Below are 20,793 nucleotides of genomic sequence, written 5' to 3'. Positions count from 1 at the left end.
GTGTACTTTACGTGTAAATCACTGCATCTTAAATTACCTAGAATCTAGATAATAATATCATAACATGACTTAAAAAACTTGAATTGAAGATACCATGCAAAGCAGGCTAACACCGATAAACATGATCAACACTTAGATTCCTGATATTTAGAAGATCATAGTTACTAGCCTCCATTTTTGCAAGCAATAGAAGAAACAACAGTATTAAATGAGAAATGATAATTTAATTAATTGAAAGTACCTAAAACATTAGATACCAATAATAAGACAATATCAGGATAAACTATAACATTTACCTATAAATTCACCTAAAACATCATCAACCCCAAGTTATCTAAATATTTACCTTATATAATACTACTTGCTTAACTCTTTTTTTTTCACGCAAATAAATATAATTTATTTATACCTGATTATTTCACCAGTTAGAATACCAAAACTCTAATTAAAACTTTAGGATTAATAATCAGTTATGTTTAGATGTATTTGATTATTGAAACCAATAAAAAAAATACGCGTATCAGTTATCACTATATTTTTATGGATACTTCTTAACGTACCTGGTTTTTGTGTCCGAAAAAGGATTAAAAATAGTCGTATTTTCTATAAAAAAAAATGAAACACTGGAAATATTTTATTGTTGCATTGATTAAAAAAAAAAAAAAATTTAAATACTTAACATAAAAAATCAAATTTGAAAAAAGTAAAGTGAATTTATCTAGTTATAGTACCGATATCCACTGCCTTAAGGCTTAAAGTACAGTATGTAAATATAGTACAGTATGAATCACGCAAGTGTACTTTTAGTAAAATAGTAACTATCTATAACAATATTATAAATTATAATATTTACTTTTTATAACTGTTCAAATTTTTAAATTCTGATGAAAACAAAAAAAATCTTTGTAAGAAATAATTTTTTTTTTTGGGGGGGGGGTCTGAACCCAATGAACCTTAACCCCCTCCCCCTGGCTACGGCAGTACCAATGAACCTCAGCTTTACGATCAAAATGTGACCATTTGTAATTGATAATTTAAAAATGATCAATTAAACATACTATAGTTATCCACTGCAATTAAGATATCATTTTTAAGAAACTATTATGTATCATATCAATAAATTATATCATTTTTTTTTTTATATGCCTACTTAAATTTACAAAATAAATTAAATCACATATTATGATATTTTCAGTGCATATTTATGTGTATATATATTTATATAATACGAGTAAATAGGTACATATTTTGGTTATATAAACACGTTAGAATTGTAGCCTTATAAATAAGTAATATAATATTGTATTCTGTTATAAAAAAAAATAAAAGATACGAATGAAATTGAAAATATTTATCTTTAACTTCCAAATAATAATTTATTTATTTATTATTTCAGCTGTTTTCTTCAATATTCCGAAATCAGCTGTTAGGACACAGATTCCTCAATCGGTATTAGATATGGGGATGTCGATTTCTACACCCCAGCAAAATCCATCGAAAAGTGAAATGTTACAAAGAACACAGTTGACACCAATCGGTTAGAATTTTTTACTACATGATATTGATTGTTTTTTTTTTTGTTTTTTATTAAAAGTTTATTAGTAGGGAAAACAGTTTTAAAACGTTGTTAAGTAGATTTAAAATAGACCATATTTTGTAAGAGCTTCTTATCATCTTTATATTAGCAATATTTACCCTGAACATTATACATTATTATATAGATATAATATATATTTTATATTTTAATATAAATTGAATGATTTTCATAATACTATATCGATGAATCGTATAATGCAATTTTGAATATCCTTACATAGGTATTCACTTTAGATCATACAAACAACTTCATTTATTTGTTTATCATAATAGAAGCGAAATTGTTGTAAATTCTTATAAGTAGTCTTAAATACATATATCGAAGGTCATGGTTAAGACTATATTCCTAAATAGTTGATGAGTTAAAAGTTGTACAAGTCTTCTAAAAAATACTTTTAAATTTGTATTTAAATACAGATAAACAGATATTATAATCATTTAGAAAGTATTTAAAACACACTTAAGATACTTTTATAAAAATGTATTTAAGAACAAATACATAAAACAAAAACAAATACTTAGCATGTATTCGAATATTTTTAAGAACTTTTTTAATTGTACAAATAGGTAAAAAAATAATTTCGTCATTATATATTAGTTATTACTTAATACTAATTAGGTACTCATTTTAAATTATTATGTCACTTTAAGTTATCATTTTAATTTAAAACTTTGAATTATACCAACTTAGTTTTATACTAAAAAATGAAAATAAATATTCAAATAAAGGTTTAATAATTTGATTTAAATTATGTATGAAATAGTAATGATTATCAAAAATCAATCTGAAATATAGCGAATAATTATTTTAAATTTTTAAAAGAAAATACGTTCAAGACAATTTTTAAAATACTTTCCGAACACCCAATTTAAAAAGCATTTGAGTACATTTACTCAGGTATGAGTGATTATACAGTCCATTTTAAATGCTCTGTACGTATAATAAATAAATTTGTAAACAGTTTGTGATAATAACTTTTAAGTCTCCTAATAAAAAATACACATACAGAGTGATTTATCAATTTCTCCGCCACACACGTATGTATTATCTCCGTCTTACAATCTACAACATAGCTAATTATCATTCAGTATATCCAATTCTGTCTGTTTAACTTAAATATGAGAGTAAAATGACCAATTATCAAACTTAAAGATAAGAACATTATCTGTGTTCTATTGTCGGATTTTTAATTTTTAAGCGATCCATGTAAAATATTAAAAATTTAAAAATGCTTATATAATTTACTTAAAAATTAAAGTATTGAAAATAGCGATGATAAAACACAGATAATGTTCTTACCTTTAAGTTTGATTATGGGTCATTACTCATTTAATTCTAATATTTAAGCTAAACACACAAAATTGGTTCTACTGAACGAAAATTTGCCATGTTGTACGTTTGTAAGACGGAGACAACACATGTGGGTGTGCCGTCCTCTTAAGTAAGTAATTTGCATTTATTCAAATTCTAATTGAAATGAAAAATTTAAATGAGCAAGTTTAAGGAATTACTCTATAAATTTATGGTATTGTCATCAATAAACTCAACTATTATGTGTTATAAATTAAAAGTTGATAATTTATACTTACCCAATCATATAAAACGCTAAACATTTTCGTATCTTTATTTTGAATAATTGAATACTAAATAATATATTTATTGGGTCGATTTTATTATTTTAGTGTAGGTGTTTTTATAGTACAACAAATTAAAATTATTAATTTAAAATTTATTTTTTTAGTAACACTTACTGAAAACACGTACCGACAGTCTCCCAATGTACTTACTAAAATACCTATATCCGAATAAAAATATTAAGTTATGCTAAGATTTACTAATTGGTATTTAATATGCTATGTACTCCATATTTTTAGTTTCAAACTATTCTTTAATTCATCACATAAATATTTTTTTAACATACTTCCATATTTAATGAATAATTTCATTGTATTAGGCCATTAGGGTTTTCTTTCATATCAAATTGAAAAATGAGTTTAAAATGTAATATTTTAGCATCTCGGGATTCTAAGACCTTCAATTTGGGTCCTTAATTAATATTTTAATATTTTATTTAGTATTATTGATAAATAAAAATACATCAATAAAAAATGTATTTATTTTTTTTAGATTTAAGTGAAATCAGAATAGAGTCGTACAATACATTAATATCACGTAATTATTATTTTTATTTTTAACTTATATAAATTGATTTATAAAGTACATAATAATGAAAACTTAAATTGTTTTTATAAAATTAAAATATTAAGAAAATACAATACCAATTATGTTTGTGACCTTATATAAAATAACAACTTATTATATTGGATTCAGAAGTTTTTTTTTTTTTTTTTAATAAATCTATTAAAAATATTGTTTTAGAAATACACGATTTACTTATAATAAATATTCTGAAACTTTTAAGTTATTGACTGTGTGACCATCTAGTTATAGTTTATATCACAGTGGTTCCAAATTGGTAGTCCGCAGACCGCTAGGGGTCCGTGGTTATGTAGTACTGAAGTGATATTTTTATTTTATTTTAGTGGAATTATTAAACACGTAATGGTTTAAAATTCCAGGTATTATCAGTAGATAGGTAGATAGATAAACTCGATTATCGCGAAAAAAGTCGACAATTAATGATATAATCAAACAAAATTGGAAAGTAAATAATCACAAATAATGGGTTCTCCGTCCAATTTAAGTTTTAGCTAGGGGTCCGTAGTTCAGTTCTAATTGGGAACCACTAGTTTATAAATCCGTGAAACATGTTATTAAAAAATTCATAATACAAAAAATTAATATTTCATTGCATAATATATATAATTATAAAACATAACATAATTACATAATATCTTATTATAAATTACAGTTTCTCCAAATTTTTATATTAATTACACGGAATATGTTAAAAATGTAAAGGAGTGTAAGTAATTAAGAATAATTTATTTCATAATATTTTATTTCACAAGTACAAATAAATAATATTCATTTTTATCATTAAATTAAAATATTAAATGATAAGTATTTACTAAAAAAATATTGACAAAGACTGAAAAAAACAAATAAGTATAACAAAGATCTAATGCTAGGCGTACCGCATTCGATTTACTTGTTTCCGAATTTGAAGTAAAATGTACATATTATATCAATGTTACATATGATTGCCGATTTTCAAATTTAAAACGCTAAAAATTATTTAATTTTGAGTCTGTGATAAGAAAAAAAAAATTCTTATATTCTATATATCGTAAAATATTTTAAACGATTCAAAAATTCCGATTATTTAAATTATAAATTTCCTCATTTTCTAAAAAAAAATATCTTAAAAATATTCAAATCAAAAACGTGTAGTTAAAATTTTAAAAATATACATCCACTCTACGCCTTTTAAAGAAGTAACACAAATATTATGAGTTTTACACTATCATATCTCAACTTTTGGGTCGTAAAAATTCTTTGAAGATTGTCAATAAATTTTAATGAATTTATATTTTTAGAACTATATATAAATACAGTGTAATAGTTAAAAAACTTGACAAAATATTTTACATAAATTATTTTTTTAACAATCAAAATTTAAAGTTACATTTAAATTATATTTTTTTTTTTATAAATATTATACAATAATTTGAAAATAATAAAGTTCGACATTTATAGTGTTCTTATTTTTATTTTCGAGACAACAGCGAGCATTTGTTTTTTCACTACCAATAAAGTAAATGGTAAAATTAAAATTAAAAAATAAGAACCCTAATACTTTTATGTTACATACATAAATACAATATTTATTAATAAATTCATACATAGTAAATAGATATTTAAAATAAACTACAGTTACAAGTTTGGTAATAATCTTTAAAATATTGAAAGGGGGTTAATTGTTGTAAAGTTTCTTCTACGGACTAATTTGAAAATCATACTAAAAATCAACGCGAAAATTAAATAAATGTCTTAGGGACTTGGTGTGCATATGAACAAAAGTTAAGAACTTAATATTTTAAAAAATATTGAGGTAATTCATAATAATAATTATCTTATTTTTTTTAGATGGAGATCCAATGAGTCGAGATGAATTAATTGCATTTAAGGAATGTATGTGTTATTCAAATTTTATAAATTGTTAGAATGTGGGTTAATAATATAATATCATGAAGAAAAAACTTTCAGACCACTTAAAGAATATTTTAGATCTATTTTGATATTTCTTTGATTCTATTTCGTTATTTTATTGAAATCACGTATGTTAGACACATTCCTACAGTTTGTTAACTAACAATATTACAATATTTTTTAGGTTTACCGAAACTACAAGACTCTTTTTTGAAATTTAATGAAAACATTAAATCAATGGGTAAGAAACTATTGAAATATTTATCAGGATGTAGTTCAATTTTCTAACAAAAAAAGATTAGGTTCGAACTACACAAAGATGATATTTAAAAAATATATATATTATATTTACATTTTATTTTATTATACCTTTAAATGGTAAATACTCTAATAATAAATAAGTATGACTACCTTATTTTATTTTACTTTATAAACCAATTTTATTCTCCGGTTTTAATCTGTCACTGATACAGTAATACACCGTATCAGAGATAGACAACGTTTCATAGTTGACGTTACAGTTGAATATATTATAATTTTGTATGCAGAATTGCAATTATTATGAAAGTCTTCTACAACATTTGTTTGAATTTGTGATTTTTAATACTCGTATAAGTCGTATTATTCAGCGTTTTTGGATAAATTGGATAGTTTTATTGATGTTCGTGTATATATTAAATTGTTCGTATTCGATTTATGTTACAATTTAATGATTGATTTAATTCTGCAAGAGAATTGAAAATTTCTTCTCTAATATTTTTTAATGATCTATAAATATAGTGGTCAGCTAAATTTATTTTTCCTACATTTTAAATACATTTTTTAAGTATATTTCACGATTCCTTGTACAGTTATATGATTATATTTTAACTCAAATTAATTTTAGTTTGCAAAATTGATAAAAAATTTAGAATTTCTTTATTGTTGGTATTGGGATGTAACCACGAGGAAGTGGACACGTGTGGCCATTTTTTATGACATTCGTGACACGTCTGGTGGAGTGGCCCAACTCCGAAAGTGCATCAGATATATCAGCAATAAGTGTTTTGTGGTACAGATTTCTGATTATGACCTTATAAGGTCGATATGTTAGAGTTATGAAAATATGAAAACAGGCACTGATGGCTATTAGATGTTGCTTGATTACGCTAAACATTTGGCGTCCATGAGGACGAACAATCAGAAAAGAAGACATGGACTTGCATGTGAACCCATTTAGGCCGGTGATTTGTATTAGCGTATTTTTAAAAGTGAAGTAGTTGATTATGTTTTGGACCGGTGTTGTACGATTGAGAACGTTTTACCTTTTTGGTAACACGATTGAGAACGATTGCCGGCAGATCAAAGATACAATATTTTGTACCTTATAATCAAACGATTGAGAACGATTTTAAACATCAATTATTTTTAGAACATGTCCGTTATAAACGGCACATTTGTAAATAATATCTTTGATTATAAATATTAGTAGTACTTTTATAATCAATGATAATACTTTTTAAATTCAGTCTATTATAGTTTCTACAAAAAAATAATTCAGTTATACAATAATATCAATTTAACAAGTTTAAAATATTATTTTTAATTAAATTTATAAAAAAAATTAGTGTTTTCAAAACTTCTAAATTAGTTTTTTTAAACATTTTTTTGACTGTTTTGTTTTACTTAACTTTACTTTATGTACAGTACGATCATTACCTTTATCAACCCGAGTTTAATTCAGATTAATACAATAGCCCACACTTGGTCATTAGCTTAAATCGGTTAAGTTAAACAAATGTAAAGTGTATCACATTATTCATTAATTCATTATATACAACTATTACATATTTTACATCAAATTATAGAACTAAGAAAATATATATTTTAATTTATAAATTACAATTGGATAGCTATTTTTGTCAACTAAAATTACAAAAGTTCATACTTGTCAAAACAAAAACTGTTTACCATTAAGATAGCTGATTAGTGACGATTTTATACTGAGGAAAAAATTGGTCATACCTATTACCTAACATAATCTATATTTCTTCCATTAATAACACTATGAAATTTAAATAGTTCTAAAATATGTATTATCATACCTATTATTGTACTTTAGGTTTGGCAACAATTAATAAAGGCGATTTCAAGAAATTGAAAATATGTGAGTATTATTGCTTATTTTACAAACATTTGTTACATTAATGTTAATTAAAAATAGTTTAAGGTTTTTTTCAACAAATAATGCAATAATGGGAAAATGTGTTGAGTTTTTGAAATAATATTATGTTGTAATTTACTTGTTTTAGTTTATCCACGGATACATCACATTTCGTACGACGATTACATCTTAGACATAGGTATGTTACTTAATATATTTTATGTAAGAAAATATCTGATAAATGTTTAATGTATATGTATACATATATATATATATGTACTAGTTATCTCTGTATATTTTCGTTACCCGTACAAAATATATTTATGTTAAATTTGGTTTCCTAATGTTACGCTTGTGGATAAATAATATTTTTGATTTTCTAATTTGATGTATAGACGATATTTCCGACATTTCAACTTTACATAGCTACCCCAGGACGGGACGTCCAGCGTTGCTTTTTGTTGACAATCTAACACCAGCATTTTTTTTTTTTTTTTTGTAAAACGACCCAAATTTGATTTCATTTTAATTTTGGTCCAAAAACTAATAATTCATAAAGATTAAATATAATGTGAACCAAAAACAAAGAAAAAGTTTGGTAGTGTTATACTACATCAACTATTCACTGAAATACCAATTTATAATAATAACTAATAATAATTAGTAACACGGATAAAAAAAATATCTTTATGTGTGTATTTGCCAAATATTTAAAAAATTAATAATTCGATTTTCCATAGCTTATAGAACAAAAATAGGTTTAAAACCTGCTCCACAGTGTACTTTTTTATTAAAAAAAAATCAAAATAATCAGATGAGTAGTTTCAAAGAACATGCGTGACAAAAATTTTCATTTTCAAATTTATAAGAATAATGTAGCTTTCTACTAGTGAAAATTTTAGTGGATTTTCAAGATCGTTTCAGTAGTTCCGGAGATTACAGCCTACAAACAAACTCACAAAAAATTTAAAAAATTTAAATTACATCACATTATGATTTGAAATTAGAGACGTATGTTAGCATTTGTATGAACGTCTGAGGCAAGAATTAAAACTCAGAACAAATCTTACCGACTGCCTTTTAATAGATTTACACATTTTTTAAATTATTTATTGTTTAATGAATGTAAATATATTTATCTTTAATTTTTATTAATTGTATTTACTTCAACGTCGAAGAACTAAAATATGCGGATAAGAATAATGACCGTGAACAAATTATAGGTAAGCGTGAATAAATTATAAGGAATACTTTATACTTATTTTTATTGAAATATTATTATTATTATTATTATTATAAAACAATTAAAATATATTTACATATTATTATTATATATTATATAAATATTTATTTATTTAATTAAAACAAATTAATAACCAGGTATTTGACAATATTATTAAGTGTGCTGTTATCTGTGGTTTTTTTGTAGTAACATTGTTTAAATTATTTTATTCTAATCAATACGATGAATATTATTATTTTATTAATTCGTTTATAAAAATCCAAAATATCTATAAGCTAATTAAAAATGGATTAATTAAATGTATTATTAGCTGAACAGATGTTTCTAGATCTAATACTTTAGTTGGTTATTATAAAATATAATAGTTTACTGTGTATGATTTAAAATAAACTATTAAATTACCTCACTTCATTTTACAACTTTTTATATATTATTTTAGGAGTCAATTTTAATGATATTTTAATTTAAGCATTTCCCCGAGTGTGAATAAAATACTTAATAATAATAAAAAACTTATTCACACAATTTTCCCATACAGTAATTAAATAATATTAATTTTATTTAGATGTACTGAAGCTATCTAATGATGAATTTGTAGAGTACAAACGCAGTAAGTTTTGCTCAATAAAGGTTTTACAAAAATTACTTGTATTAATAATTTTAACAAATTTAGAACTTAAATACGGTAATAATAATCTGAAGTACTAATGGAAAAATAAGTTATTAACATTTAACATTGAACGGAAACAGCCATAACCTAAATATGTTTAACAGATCCTTGTGTAAACTCCTCTTTAAAATTAAAATTTAAAATTTGGCTTCAAGCTGCACTTTTATGTGTCTAGGATTCTCTATGTACTAAATTTCAGAACCATTGCAGCGATAGACTTGGCTATAGACATTGCCTTTTGTTAATACAAATTAATGTTACAAAAAATTAAATACAATGAAATAATAAATACTTAATAATTCACACGAAAAAGTAACCAGGGACAATTCACAGTTTATTTTAATCTTCACGTATTAAATTATCAATGTAGGTATTATAACAAATATTATTACCATATTTAATTTCTAACTTTAATTATTTTTAAAATATAGCATTACGTAAACTATTAAATTCCCCTCCCTACGTATCTAACCATACTATCCATTCTGATCTAGAAATGCCACTAGTGTATGATGAAGCTAAAATTTATTACAAACGTTTCCACCATTGCTTATTACTATCTCATCCCAGTCCGCTAGCTAGAAATCTCTCTACTCCAACAATTCCCGGTAACCCTTCAAGATTAAAACGTAAATGATGTCGTGATCTGCTCAATCACTAAAAAAAAATTTACAAATAACCCACACATATATTTATATCTTTATATATATATATATATATATATTACCAAATGAAAGTGTCACTAACGGGTGGCTGCTTTCCTCAAACGTAACAAGTATTATATATAATTTATTGTAAACTGTCTTTATTAATATTTGATATGTTTTGATACCTTATATACATTTTTTCCTGTATCATATTTTCTTAATGTACTATTAAGTACAAATTATTAATTTCATGTATATATAAAAAAAAAACTAATTATATAATAATTATATAGAGTAATTATATCGATATATACTCGAATCCAATTGTACAGCAGAGCGAGTTCCTCAGTTTTTATTTTATTGCTCTTATGTCTACATTAAGTTGAAATATAAATAATAAATAACAATAATAACAAACACAATAATATGTTTAGAATTAATAATGGAAAAATATTTTTTATTAGAGTTACCAAAACAATTTGACTGGTGTTATGAAACTTATCAAAATAGAATGAAAACAGAAGGTACGATATAATAATTATAATGTTATTAAAGCGAACTAAAAACTCATACAATCCATCATTGAAAAAAGTATAAAATATTTTACGATTAATCTGCTATGTAGAAGGTTAATATTATTTTAAAATTGTATAGATTGTATACCTACAATTTTAAAAAATCTATATTTGCCAAAAAAGTGATGACAAACCAAAAATGAACTAATCATTGTTGATTTAAATTTTGTGTTTAAGTAAATAGTCATATTTATGCACCAAATAATTTTTCTTTAAACGAATATTCTAATTATACTTAATACACATTACATAGTATATAATATTTTTAGATATCAGTGGAATGCTTACACAGGATGATTTTTATGGAGCTAGACTAGGTACGTTCTTTATCCCTATACTATTTTATTTAATTTGATTAACCATTTTAATTAGTATTTATAGTATTTTGAATAATATATTTTATAATATCATCAATAGTTAAATGAGGATTATCCTGTTTAACCAGACGTCTCAACTTATTGACTAAGCACAAATCTAATTAAAATATTTCATAATATTATCCTATAATCATGTTTTTAAAATTGAAAAAACTTTCCGCAATTATTAGACAAATCCGCTTTTTGAAACTTTTCTAGTTGATCAAAAAACACTTTTATGGTTTGAAATTATTTTTTTTTAAATTATTCTTAATTACAATTTTAAATTTTGCAAAAGATACCTATTGAACATTAGTACCTAATAATTTATAAACACTATTTTATTCATCTAAATTCTGTATATATTTAAACATATTATAAAAATAATGAACTTGACCCGGCACGGAACTATAAGTTATACCTGGATTTTTCCACATAATTTTTTTATCGTGAAAAAATGTATTATTTTAACAAATCTACATTTGACATTAATCAAGTTGCAAAATATATACATACAACTAATATTTTTACGTATGACAATTAGTTACAGTAAAAATCAATTAAGTTCGGGCTTATCTGATTCTTTAACAAAAAAAGTACATTATTTAACTTTAAAACTATAATTATATATAAAATATAACGAGCTAATCTAATAAATCTATCTTGCTATATTTTATAATCTGTTTCGCCTACTTCTAGAACATATTTCTATGCTAGAAAACGGCATTTTTGAAAAAAAAGACATGTCTGGTTTTTGCAGAAAGCCCTTCATTTATATTAATTTAATCTCATATCAATTAGATATTGTACATCTGTTAAATATTATTTTTGATTCATTATACCTTTTATATGCTTAATTAGTTATTATTTATTTATAATTAAAAAATTTACATGATACAATATTTATTACGATATTAAAAATTGGTTTAGCTTATACTGATTATTTAATAGTAAATCAGCCATCGTTTATTATCAACAAAACCGGACAGAAAGGTTTTTATTCAGGATAAGTAAATTTAAGCTTGATCAGTATTAAGAAGTATCATTATTGATTGATGTTTAAAAAAAATTCTATCGTAATATATGGTGATCCGTATTATCTATTAGATGGATTAAACTGCAACTACTACATTTATATATTGTATGATTAAATAAATATAAATTATTAGCTACAAATAAATTAATTATTTAGTAGTTTACTATAATTTATATAAAACTGTATAAAATATACCTAACTGAATTAACAAAGTTTCAATTAGTAGTTGTCTACGTCAACTTTATATATAAAATTCGGATTACGGATTTTTATAGTTATTATTTACAGAATTATTACTTAAATCTAATTGGTTACTACAAAAATAATACAATTATAGTTATTATATTTTTCAGCCAACTTCCCACTAGCAGACGAGGACTATACACAACATAAGGCAAAAATGGATTCTTTATGTAAATTTATTTAGACTCTAAAGTATAATAAATACAGTCGAATCTTGATAATCTAGGCATAACCACACCAGTGTAACCATAATACCGACTCAGTCACATATTATAATGTGTATTTTTATATCGAAATCCGATTTAGTACATTTGTACAAATTAATTGAATTATTCGTAATAATTAATATTAAATAAAATATAATATTTTTGTTTTTAGACATAGACCCCATTCCATACGATGTATTTAATTTTTTAAAACGAAGTAAGATATATCACATCTAATTTTTTATTTGAACTCCTATTATACTGAGTGATTTACTAAACACCTAAACTCACCCCTCTACTGTTTCATTATCCTTTTATAACGCATTTATTCAAATTCTGATTTTTAGATTTACACAAACTTAGAGATTAATTTTTAATTACTTACATTTTTTATACCATTTAAGAAGTATTTAGAGATAATTTTTTCAAAACTTTGATGTACACAAGGATTTAAATGAGTGCGATCCGTGTGTATAAAGAATTAAAGTTATTAAAATAGTTTTACAACAAATTTTTAAAAAGATGTAATATTCAGTCTTGTATTATTATACTAGAACAATTTTACAAATTACAAAACGATAAAAGATTAGTATTAATAACTAAATTTTTAAAAATCATCACGGTAACCGGTAACCATAAAATATTGTATAATCCATAAACTAACATAATAAATATAACTTCGATATAATATGCAAATTGATATATAAAATAAAATCATCTCCTAAACACAACTTACGGTAAAAAATGGTGGTTTTCATTTGATAAAAGATATTTGTATAGCCATAACTTACTCGTTACATAAAATAATATAATACTGGATCGAAGGGGGTGAAACATGCTTAGTAAATCACTGTGTAACTATAATATAACTTACTACATCAAACATTATGAAATATAATATACATATAAGATAAAATAAAAATACATACTGCAAATTTCTTTTTCCTTAAAATATATTTTCTGTTTCATAGTAAAAGTATTAACTATACGTTTATATAATAGTTTATTGTTACATTCAGTTCATATTATTGTGTGAAACTATTGTATAAATATTATTACTTATTAATAATTATTATTGAAGTTATTTATTTTATAATTTTTAATTATTTAAAATTTACTGTCAATTAATTAATTATCAAAACTATAATATTAACATAATGTATGTTAGTGTTTTATTTTGTTTTCAATACAACTGAATTCAAAAACAAAGCAATAAAAAAATTTAGGAAATATTGCTTATGTATCAAAATATAACATATTATACATATGGTAACTCTATTTAATAAAATTAAAACTTAGGATATAATATTAATAATTAAGAAATTAAAAATAACTTATTATATCTATTTTAATAAAAATAAAATTCTGTTCGTTGAAAATACATCACTTGAGAACGAACTGTAATCATAATAATTATATCTTTTTTCGTATATTTTTTCTTGTTCAAATTATTCGTGTTTTTTTTTTTCAGTTTATCCTGATCTGCTTGAAAATAGATATGCATATAGGATTAGAAACATGGGTACGGGAATATATCTATTATTAAATATGCAACATAAAATAAATATAATATAGTTTTATTTATTTTATAAGCTCATTTGTGTTTAATGAAATAATATTAAACATAATTCAAATTTCAAATCATAATTTAATTGTTTTCATGTTGAACAAAATTTAAGTAATACAACAAAAATTTTAATAATTTCTGTTTTAGTGTACAAGGTACTCAAACCCCCCGATTATACAAAAAACAAATACAAATCAAACATGGACAATAATATAATTTCAGAAAGTAAAGTTTACTCTTCACTTACAATATTAATATAATATATTATTATACATAATATAGTGTTGGGATAATTAATCTTTTACTTATGTATATAATTTGAACTATATTAGAACCTTTGAAAAAATATTCAAACATAATCAAATAGAATAGATAATCAAATATCATTATTAAATTATAATATATTAGATTAGATATATTTTTTCATTACTATTAAGTTGTGCCTGCATAGGAAACCAGATGAGTTACCAGTACTTGTTAATTATTGACTAGTTCTAGTAACAGTGTAGACGTACCTACTTATGTATTTTTTTGTATCAATTGATAAACGTCATAAATACTATTACCAGCGTATCTATCTATCTTGGTATTGCTAACTGGGTACAATCACATTAGAGCTACGAGCAATAAAAAAAAACCCTTGTTTTATGTAAATGTGATTTATGTATGTTTTGAATATTTTGAACAGTTATTGAAAGTTCTAAACCTTATGAAAAACTAGAAGAAAAAATTGAGAATTTATGTAAGTTAATGATTATAGTTAAGTTTTTAATATGTATTATATTATTATAATATATTTGTACAAATAAACTAATTTTATATCTGTTAATACTACTTAGGTACTCAACTTACTATATAACTATACAATTTCTAAAAATTATTACATTTTTTATAAACTTCTATAAAACTATACTTCAATATTGATATTGAAATTAATATTTCTATAAATTATAAATTTAACTATTATTTACTATTAATATTAGGTTAAAAAAGAATACTTAAAATAAAAATGATTGACGTTGCAATGAACTTTTTTGCAATGATTATAAGCATTTACAACTGTAACCATTTGATTTTAGTTGTAAAACACAGTAGAATATTATTTTGATATAAATCACAGATTTATTTAGATCCTATATTATAGAACATAGAAATCTAGAATTTCTGAATTGTTAGTAAATTTGTTGCGAGCAATGAAAACACTAATTTTGAATCATTGAACGACTTTTGCTTTATTGATACTGGTTCACTTTAACAGCTTTAATTAATATTAACTATGGCGTATTATACTGCCGTTGAGCAGAGAGCCCGATATGTCCACTACGCCGTCCGTATTAATACTGACTAATGCTTATCTTGGGTACATTATTGTAGGCACCCAAGATAGTCGCCGAGCATATCGAACATACCGGCCACCTTGAAATACTATGTTTCAATAAAATATACATAAATATAAATAATAAATCATGATGACAATAATAATTTACAATAATTGCAAACAGATTGCAATAATACATACAAATAATAGCAATAATAAATACAAATAAATTTCGATAATAAATAGTAATTGCTCACATAATGAAAATGATAATAATATACATGTGCAGCAATATAGATTACAATATATTGCCATCGAAAGGTAATGGACATAAATTACGCACAGCGCGTTTGAAGTCCCCGCGATTTGTTTTAACAGTCGCTACACGCACGTGATCATCTGTGCCCACATGGATTGCAATGACTCGACCTATTGACCATTGAAGCGGTGGGAGGTTGTCATCTCGGATGAGGACCACTGTTCCTAACTGAATACCAGGACCCTGCGACTTGGACCATTTATTGAGTCGTTGTAACTGACCAAGATAATCTCGGCTCCATCGGGACCAAAGATGCTGGGAAAGTTGGGCGACTCTTCTCCATCTCGACAAATTACTTAGAGCTGTGGTTGTTTCATACTTGTCAGGCAGCGCACGAAGAGAATCGCCAATGAGGAAATGCCCGGGTGTTAAAGCAGACATGTCGGATGGATCGGTGGAAAGGGGTGTTAAAGGACGGGAATTTAATATCGCCTCAATTCGTACTAAAACCGTATTTAGTTCCTCAAAGGTGAGTGATGCGTTACCCAGCGTTTTATATAAATGTGTCTTCAATGATTTTACTGCCGCCTCCCACAAACCACCAAAATGTGGGGAACGGGGTGGGATAAAATGCCATTGTATGCCATGCTTTGCTATTTCGTTGTTGACCTTATTTTGATGCTCCTTGGATAAAAATAATTTCTTAACTTCCTGTAATCGGTTATTAGCGCCCACGAAATTGGTTGCATTATCCGAATAAATGTCGGTACACAATCCACGACGATCGCAGAATCTTTGTAATGCGTTTAAAAATGATTGTGTAGTTAGATCGCCAACTAATTCTACGTGCACCGCCTTAGTAGCTAAACATACCCAAATGCAAGCATATGCCTTGTTCTTAGGTGCATTCCGACGTAGACTTACCTTTACGTGAAACGGTCCCGCAAAATCTACGCCGACCCTTGAAAAGGCTCTGGATGGTTCGACTCGCTCCTTTGGTAAATCACCCATAATAGGTTGCACGACTATAGGCCGATATTTAAAGCATTTTACGCAATGATGAGCGATCATGCGCGCGATATTTCGTCCGTTTAAAGGCCAGTATTTTAAACGAACCGACGCCAACATAGCCTGTGGACCGCCGTGTAACAGTATTTCGTGTTCGTGTAAAAATATTAACTTAGTAAAGTTGCATTTTGACGGCAGCACAATTGGGTGTCGTTGGAATACGTCTAGCGTTGACGCATGCGTCAGCCGGCCACCCACTCGGATTATGTCATTTTCGTCTATAAAAGGCTTGAGATGACGTAATGAACTTTTACAATGTATTAAACGTGAATTTTTTAAGTCAGATAGTTCACGGTCAAAATATATTGACTGAATTTGTTTTATTATAAAAATTGTAGCTACATCGTATTCGTTGGCTTGTATTGGTCCGTAATATTTATCAACGTATTTTGATAGTGTGTTTCGAATAAAACGTTTACAATATGCCACAACACGTATTAATTTTGTTAACGACGAAAATCGATCGTAAAATGTCTTATCGTGATCATTAGTCGTCGTTACACACGACGCGGTTTTCGCTTCCGTAATCACATCAATACTGGAAATAGTTTCTGTCCCTTTCATCGGCCACTTGGACGAGCTATCTGATAGCCATTTCGGTCCGCTCCACCACAACTCGAGATTTTTGATCTGCGATGGGCAGCATCCACGCGACACTATGTCCGCTGGGTTGTCATGAGTACCTACGTGGGACCACTCATGTATTAACGTGCGCTCGTGTATCTCTCCAACCCTATTAGCCACGAATGTTTTCCATTTAGACGATTGAGATGATATCCACGCTAAGACCACCATTGAATCGGACCAGAAAAATCTCCTTTTTATTGGCAGGTGTAAATTTGGCGCATACTTGGACGCTAAACGTGCCAATAGTACGGCGGCTAGTAATTCTAGACGCGGAATTGAAACAGTTTTCAACGGGGCAACACGTGACTTAGAACAGATTAAATTAGTAATACATTTGCCGTTGGTGTTTAGTACACGTAAATATAAGCACGCGCCGTACGCGGTCTCGGACGCGTCAGAAAAACCATGCAATTGGATATCGGCTATCTCACCGTCACCAACTAATGATCGGTTGATAACGAGTGAGTTTAAATCACTTAGTTTCCGATGGTTGTCTCTCCATTCCTTCTCGATATTTGACGGTAGCACAGCGTCCCAACTCGTATTTAATTGCCATAGCCGTTGAATTATTATTTTAAACTTAATTATTACCGGGCTAATTAGGCCTAGTGGGTCAAACACTGATGCTATTTCGGATAATATTACTCGCTTCGTAATACGCGTATTTTCGTCGAACGGCCGTATAGTATATTGATAAGCATCAATATTTTGATTCCAATACATACCTAATATTTTGGTAGTATTTTCAACGTCCATTAAAGTGTCATTAGCATTTACATTAATTGTTGCCGTATCAACGCCTTCTAGCAATCTAGGGTCATTACTAGACCACTTACATAATTCCATACCGGCTTTTTGTAAAACTTTAATTAAGTCATCACGTAGCTTTAGTGCTTCCGATATCGATCCTGCACCGCCTAGGAAATCATCGACGTAGAAATCATGCTTCAAAGCACTACAAGCTTCGGGAAATTGCAGAGCTTCATCACTTGACAGTTTGTCTATGCATGCTGTAGCCAAATACGATGCGGTTATTACGCCGTATGTCACCGTTTTTAAACAATATGTATTTAGGGGCTGGTCGGGATTTTCTCGCCACAAAATACGTTGGTAATCGCGTTGACTCTCAGTGACCCAAATTTGTCTGTACATTTTTTTAATATCTGCGGTAATAGCATACCTGTACGTTCTAAATCGTGCCATTATAGAAACCAATTCCTCTTGTATACATGGGCCCTTTAATAACACATCGTTTAAACTAAGGTTGGTGTCTGTTTTCGCCGATGCGTCAAACACTACACGTAACTTGGTGCTTGTACTATTGTCTTTAAACACGGCATGATGCGGTAGGTAATAACACTGATCCGCCGCTGGAACAGAGTTCGTGATCGACATATGTCCGAGCTCTATATATTCGTTCATAAACTTAACGTAACCTTCTTTCAGGTTTTTATCTGCTTGAAAACGTCTTTCCAATGACATAAATCTGCGCAACGCTCTATCGTACGAATTTCCTAACTTGAGCGCGACTTTAAAAGGTAACGCAACAATAAAACGACCATCATCATTTCGTTGAACGTTTTTTAAAAAATGCTGTTTACATGCACGTTCTTCTATAGTGTATAATTCATCGGACTTTACTTCTTCGAGGCGCCAAAATGCGGCCATTCGCTCTTCAAGTGTTTTTGTTTCGTATGTCAATGACGTGCGGATGAATAACGATACACTAGTTTCTACACAACAAACAGTAGAATGGGGCACTGGGCCGGAAATGATCCATCCTAATTTCGTATTCTGTAAGACTGGCCCGTGAGCCATTGGACGTATTTGCTCTTTATTAATTAAATCAAAAAATATTTCTGCGCCGAGTATCATATCTATGGCTTGTGGCGTGCCGAATGCAGGGTCAGCCATTGCTAAACCTGCGGGAATCTTTAAATTAGGTGCCACTATAGGCATTGAGGGTAAGTTTGTTGTCAATTTAGGTAAAATGAAAAAATCTAAATTTGACAAATAATCTGTGATGCGCGATTTAATTGTTGTGTTTACTATATGCGACGCAGTATGTGACGATTCGTTAATACCTACTACGGCACACGACGTTTTCGTGCGTTTTAATCGTAAATACTGTGCTAGAGCTTCTGTAATAAAATTATGCTGTGATCCGCTGTCCAATAATACACGACACTGTATCGGTTTGCGATCAACATTGTAAACATATACGGTAGCGGTCGATAATAAAATTTGACTATTATTGTTTTTACGGTAAGCACACGCACTCACTGATACGGCTGTATTATTGCTATTTTCGCCTTCCTTCCCGTCGTCGCGGTCAATAACCTCATTAGTGTGCGACGCGGTTTGTTTGATTGGCTTCTCGGAACGCGATAAATGTAATAATCCATTATGCGGGCGCGCACATATTGTACAGCGCCTCGAATGACACCTTTCTCCGTCATGTGATCTTAGACATATTTTGCATAACTTGAGCTCGGTTATTCGTTTTATTCGATCAACAATCGCTAATCCTAGGAACGACGGACAACGATAAATAGTGTGAGCTTGTTTACAGAAATAACATTTAATTTCGCTGGTAGCGGCAAATACGCTGGATCGCTTCTTTTTGTTCGGATAAGTTGCCATGCGATTATTTTCTTGAAGTGAGTTAATTTGTTGAGACGTCTCTACTGCCTCTAAAACGCGGAATCTAGATTGTAGAAAATTCGTAAGTTTTGAAATACTAGAAGCTTCTGTTTTTGAAGATGAGATTTCCCACTCCCTCATCGTCTTTGTGTCCAACTTGGATACGACCAAATGCATTAATAATGCTCCCCATTGACTTGGCATCTCCCCTAATGATTCTAATGCCTTCATATGACCTGATAATGTGTCAACTAACTTACGTAGTTGTGAGGACGATTCCTTTTTTATCGGTTCTAAATCAAAAATAGCTTGCGTATGTACTTGTATTAAAACCTTTTTGTTATCATATCGCTCTATCAAACTGTTCCACGCTGCATTATAATTGTCGGCCGTGGTTTGTATACATTTTATAACACTTTCGGCGTCTCCGGATAATGACGACCGTAAGTAAAAGAATTTTTGTATGTCACTTATCTTGTCAT

General features: G+C 27.4%; 1 protein-coding gene across 4 annotated transcripts in view; it reads left to right on the top strand.

Annotated features, from left to right (window-relative positions):
* The window catches only part of LOC132931772 (uncharacterized), a 130,789-nt gene that overhangs the window by 78,503 nt on the left and 31,493 nt on the right, over positions 1-20,793 (top strand). For all 4 annotated transcript variants that reach the window (XR_009662777.1, XM_060997759.1, XM_060997760.1 and 1 more), the window contains 16 exons: positions 1,397-1,537; positions 3,725-3,769; positions 4,470-4,523; positions 5,648-5,692; positions 5,895-5,951; positions 7,812-7,856; positions 8,002-8,052; positions 9,032-9,076; positions 9,662-9,706; positions 10,878-10,937; positions 11,258-11,305; positions 12,734-12,793; positions 13,002-13,046; positions 14,301-14,351; positions 14,544-14,621; positions 15,085-15,138. Coding sequence is in view for 3 of the 4 variants with exons in the window: in XM_060997759.1 (XP_060853742.1) it covers positions 1,397-1,537; positions 3,725-3,769; positions 4,470-4,523; positions 5,648-5,692; positions 5,895-5,951; positions 7,812-7,856; positions 8,002-8,052; positions 9,032-9,076; positions 9,662-9,706; positions 10,878-10,937; positions 11,258-11,305; positions 12,734-12,793; positions 13,002-13,046; positions 14,301-14,351; positions 14,544-14,621; positions 15,085-15,138 (924 nt within the window). In the remaining variant the exon portion in view is untranslated. The remainder of the gene's footprint in view (positions 1-1,396; positions 1,538-3,724; positions 3,770-4,469; positions 4,524-5,647; positions 5,693-5,894; positions 5,952-7,811; positions 7,857-8,001; positions 8,053-9,031; positions 9,077-9,661; positions 9,707-10,877; positions 10,938-11,257; positions 11,306-12,733; positions 12,794-13,001; positions 13,047-14,300; positions 14,352-14,543; positions 14,622-15,084; positions 15,139-20,793) is intronic.

Source organism: Rhopalosiphum padi, chromosome 1 (genome assembly GCF_020882245.1).
Source record: "Rhopalosiphum padi isolate XX-2018 chromosome 1, ASM2088224v1, whole genome shotgun sequence".
NCBI classification, from domain to species: Eukaryota; Metazoa; Arthropoda; class Insecta; order Hemiptera; family Aphididae; genus Rhopalosiphum; species Rhopalosiphum padi.
This window is presented reverse-complemented; position numbering and strand designations above follow the sequence as displayed.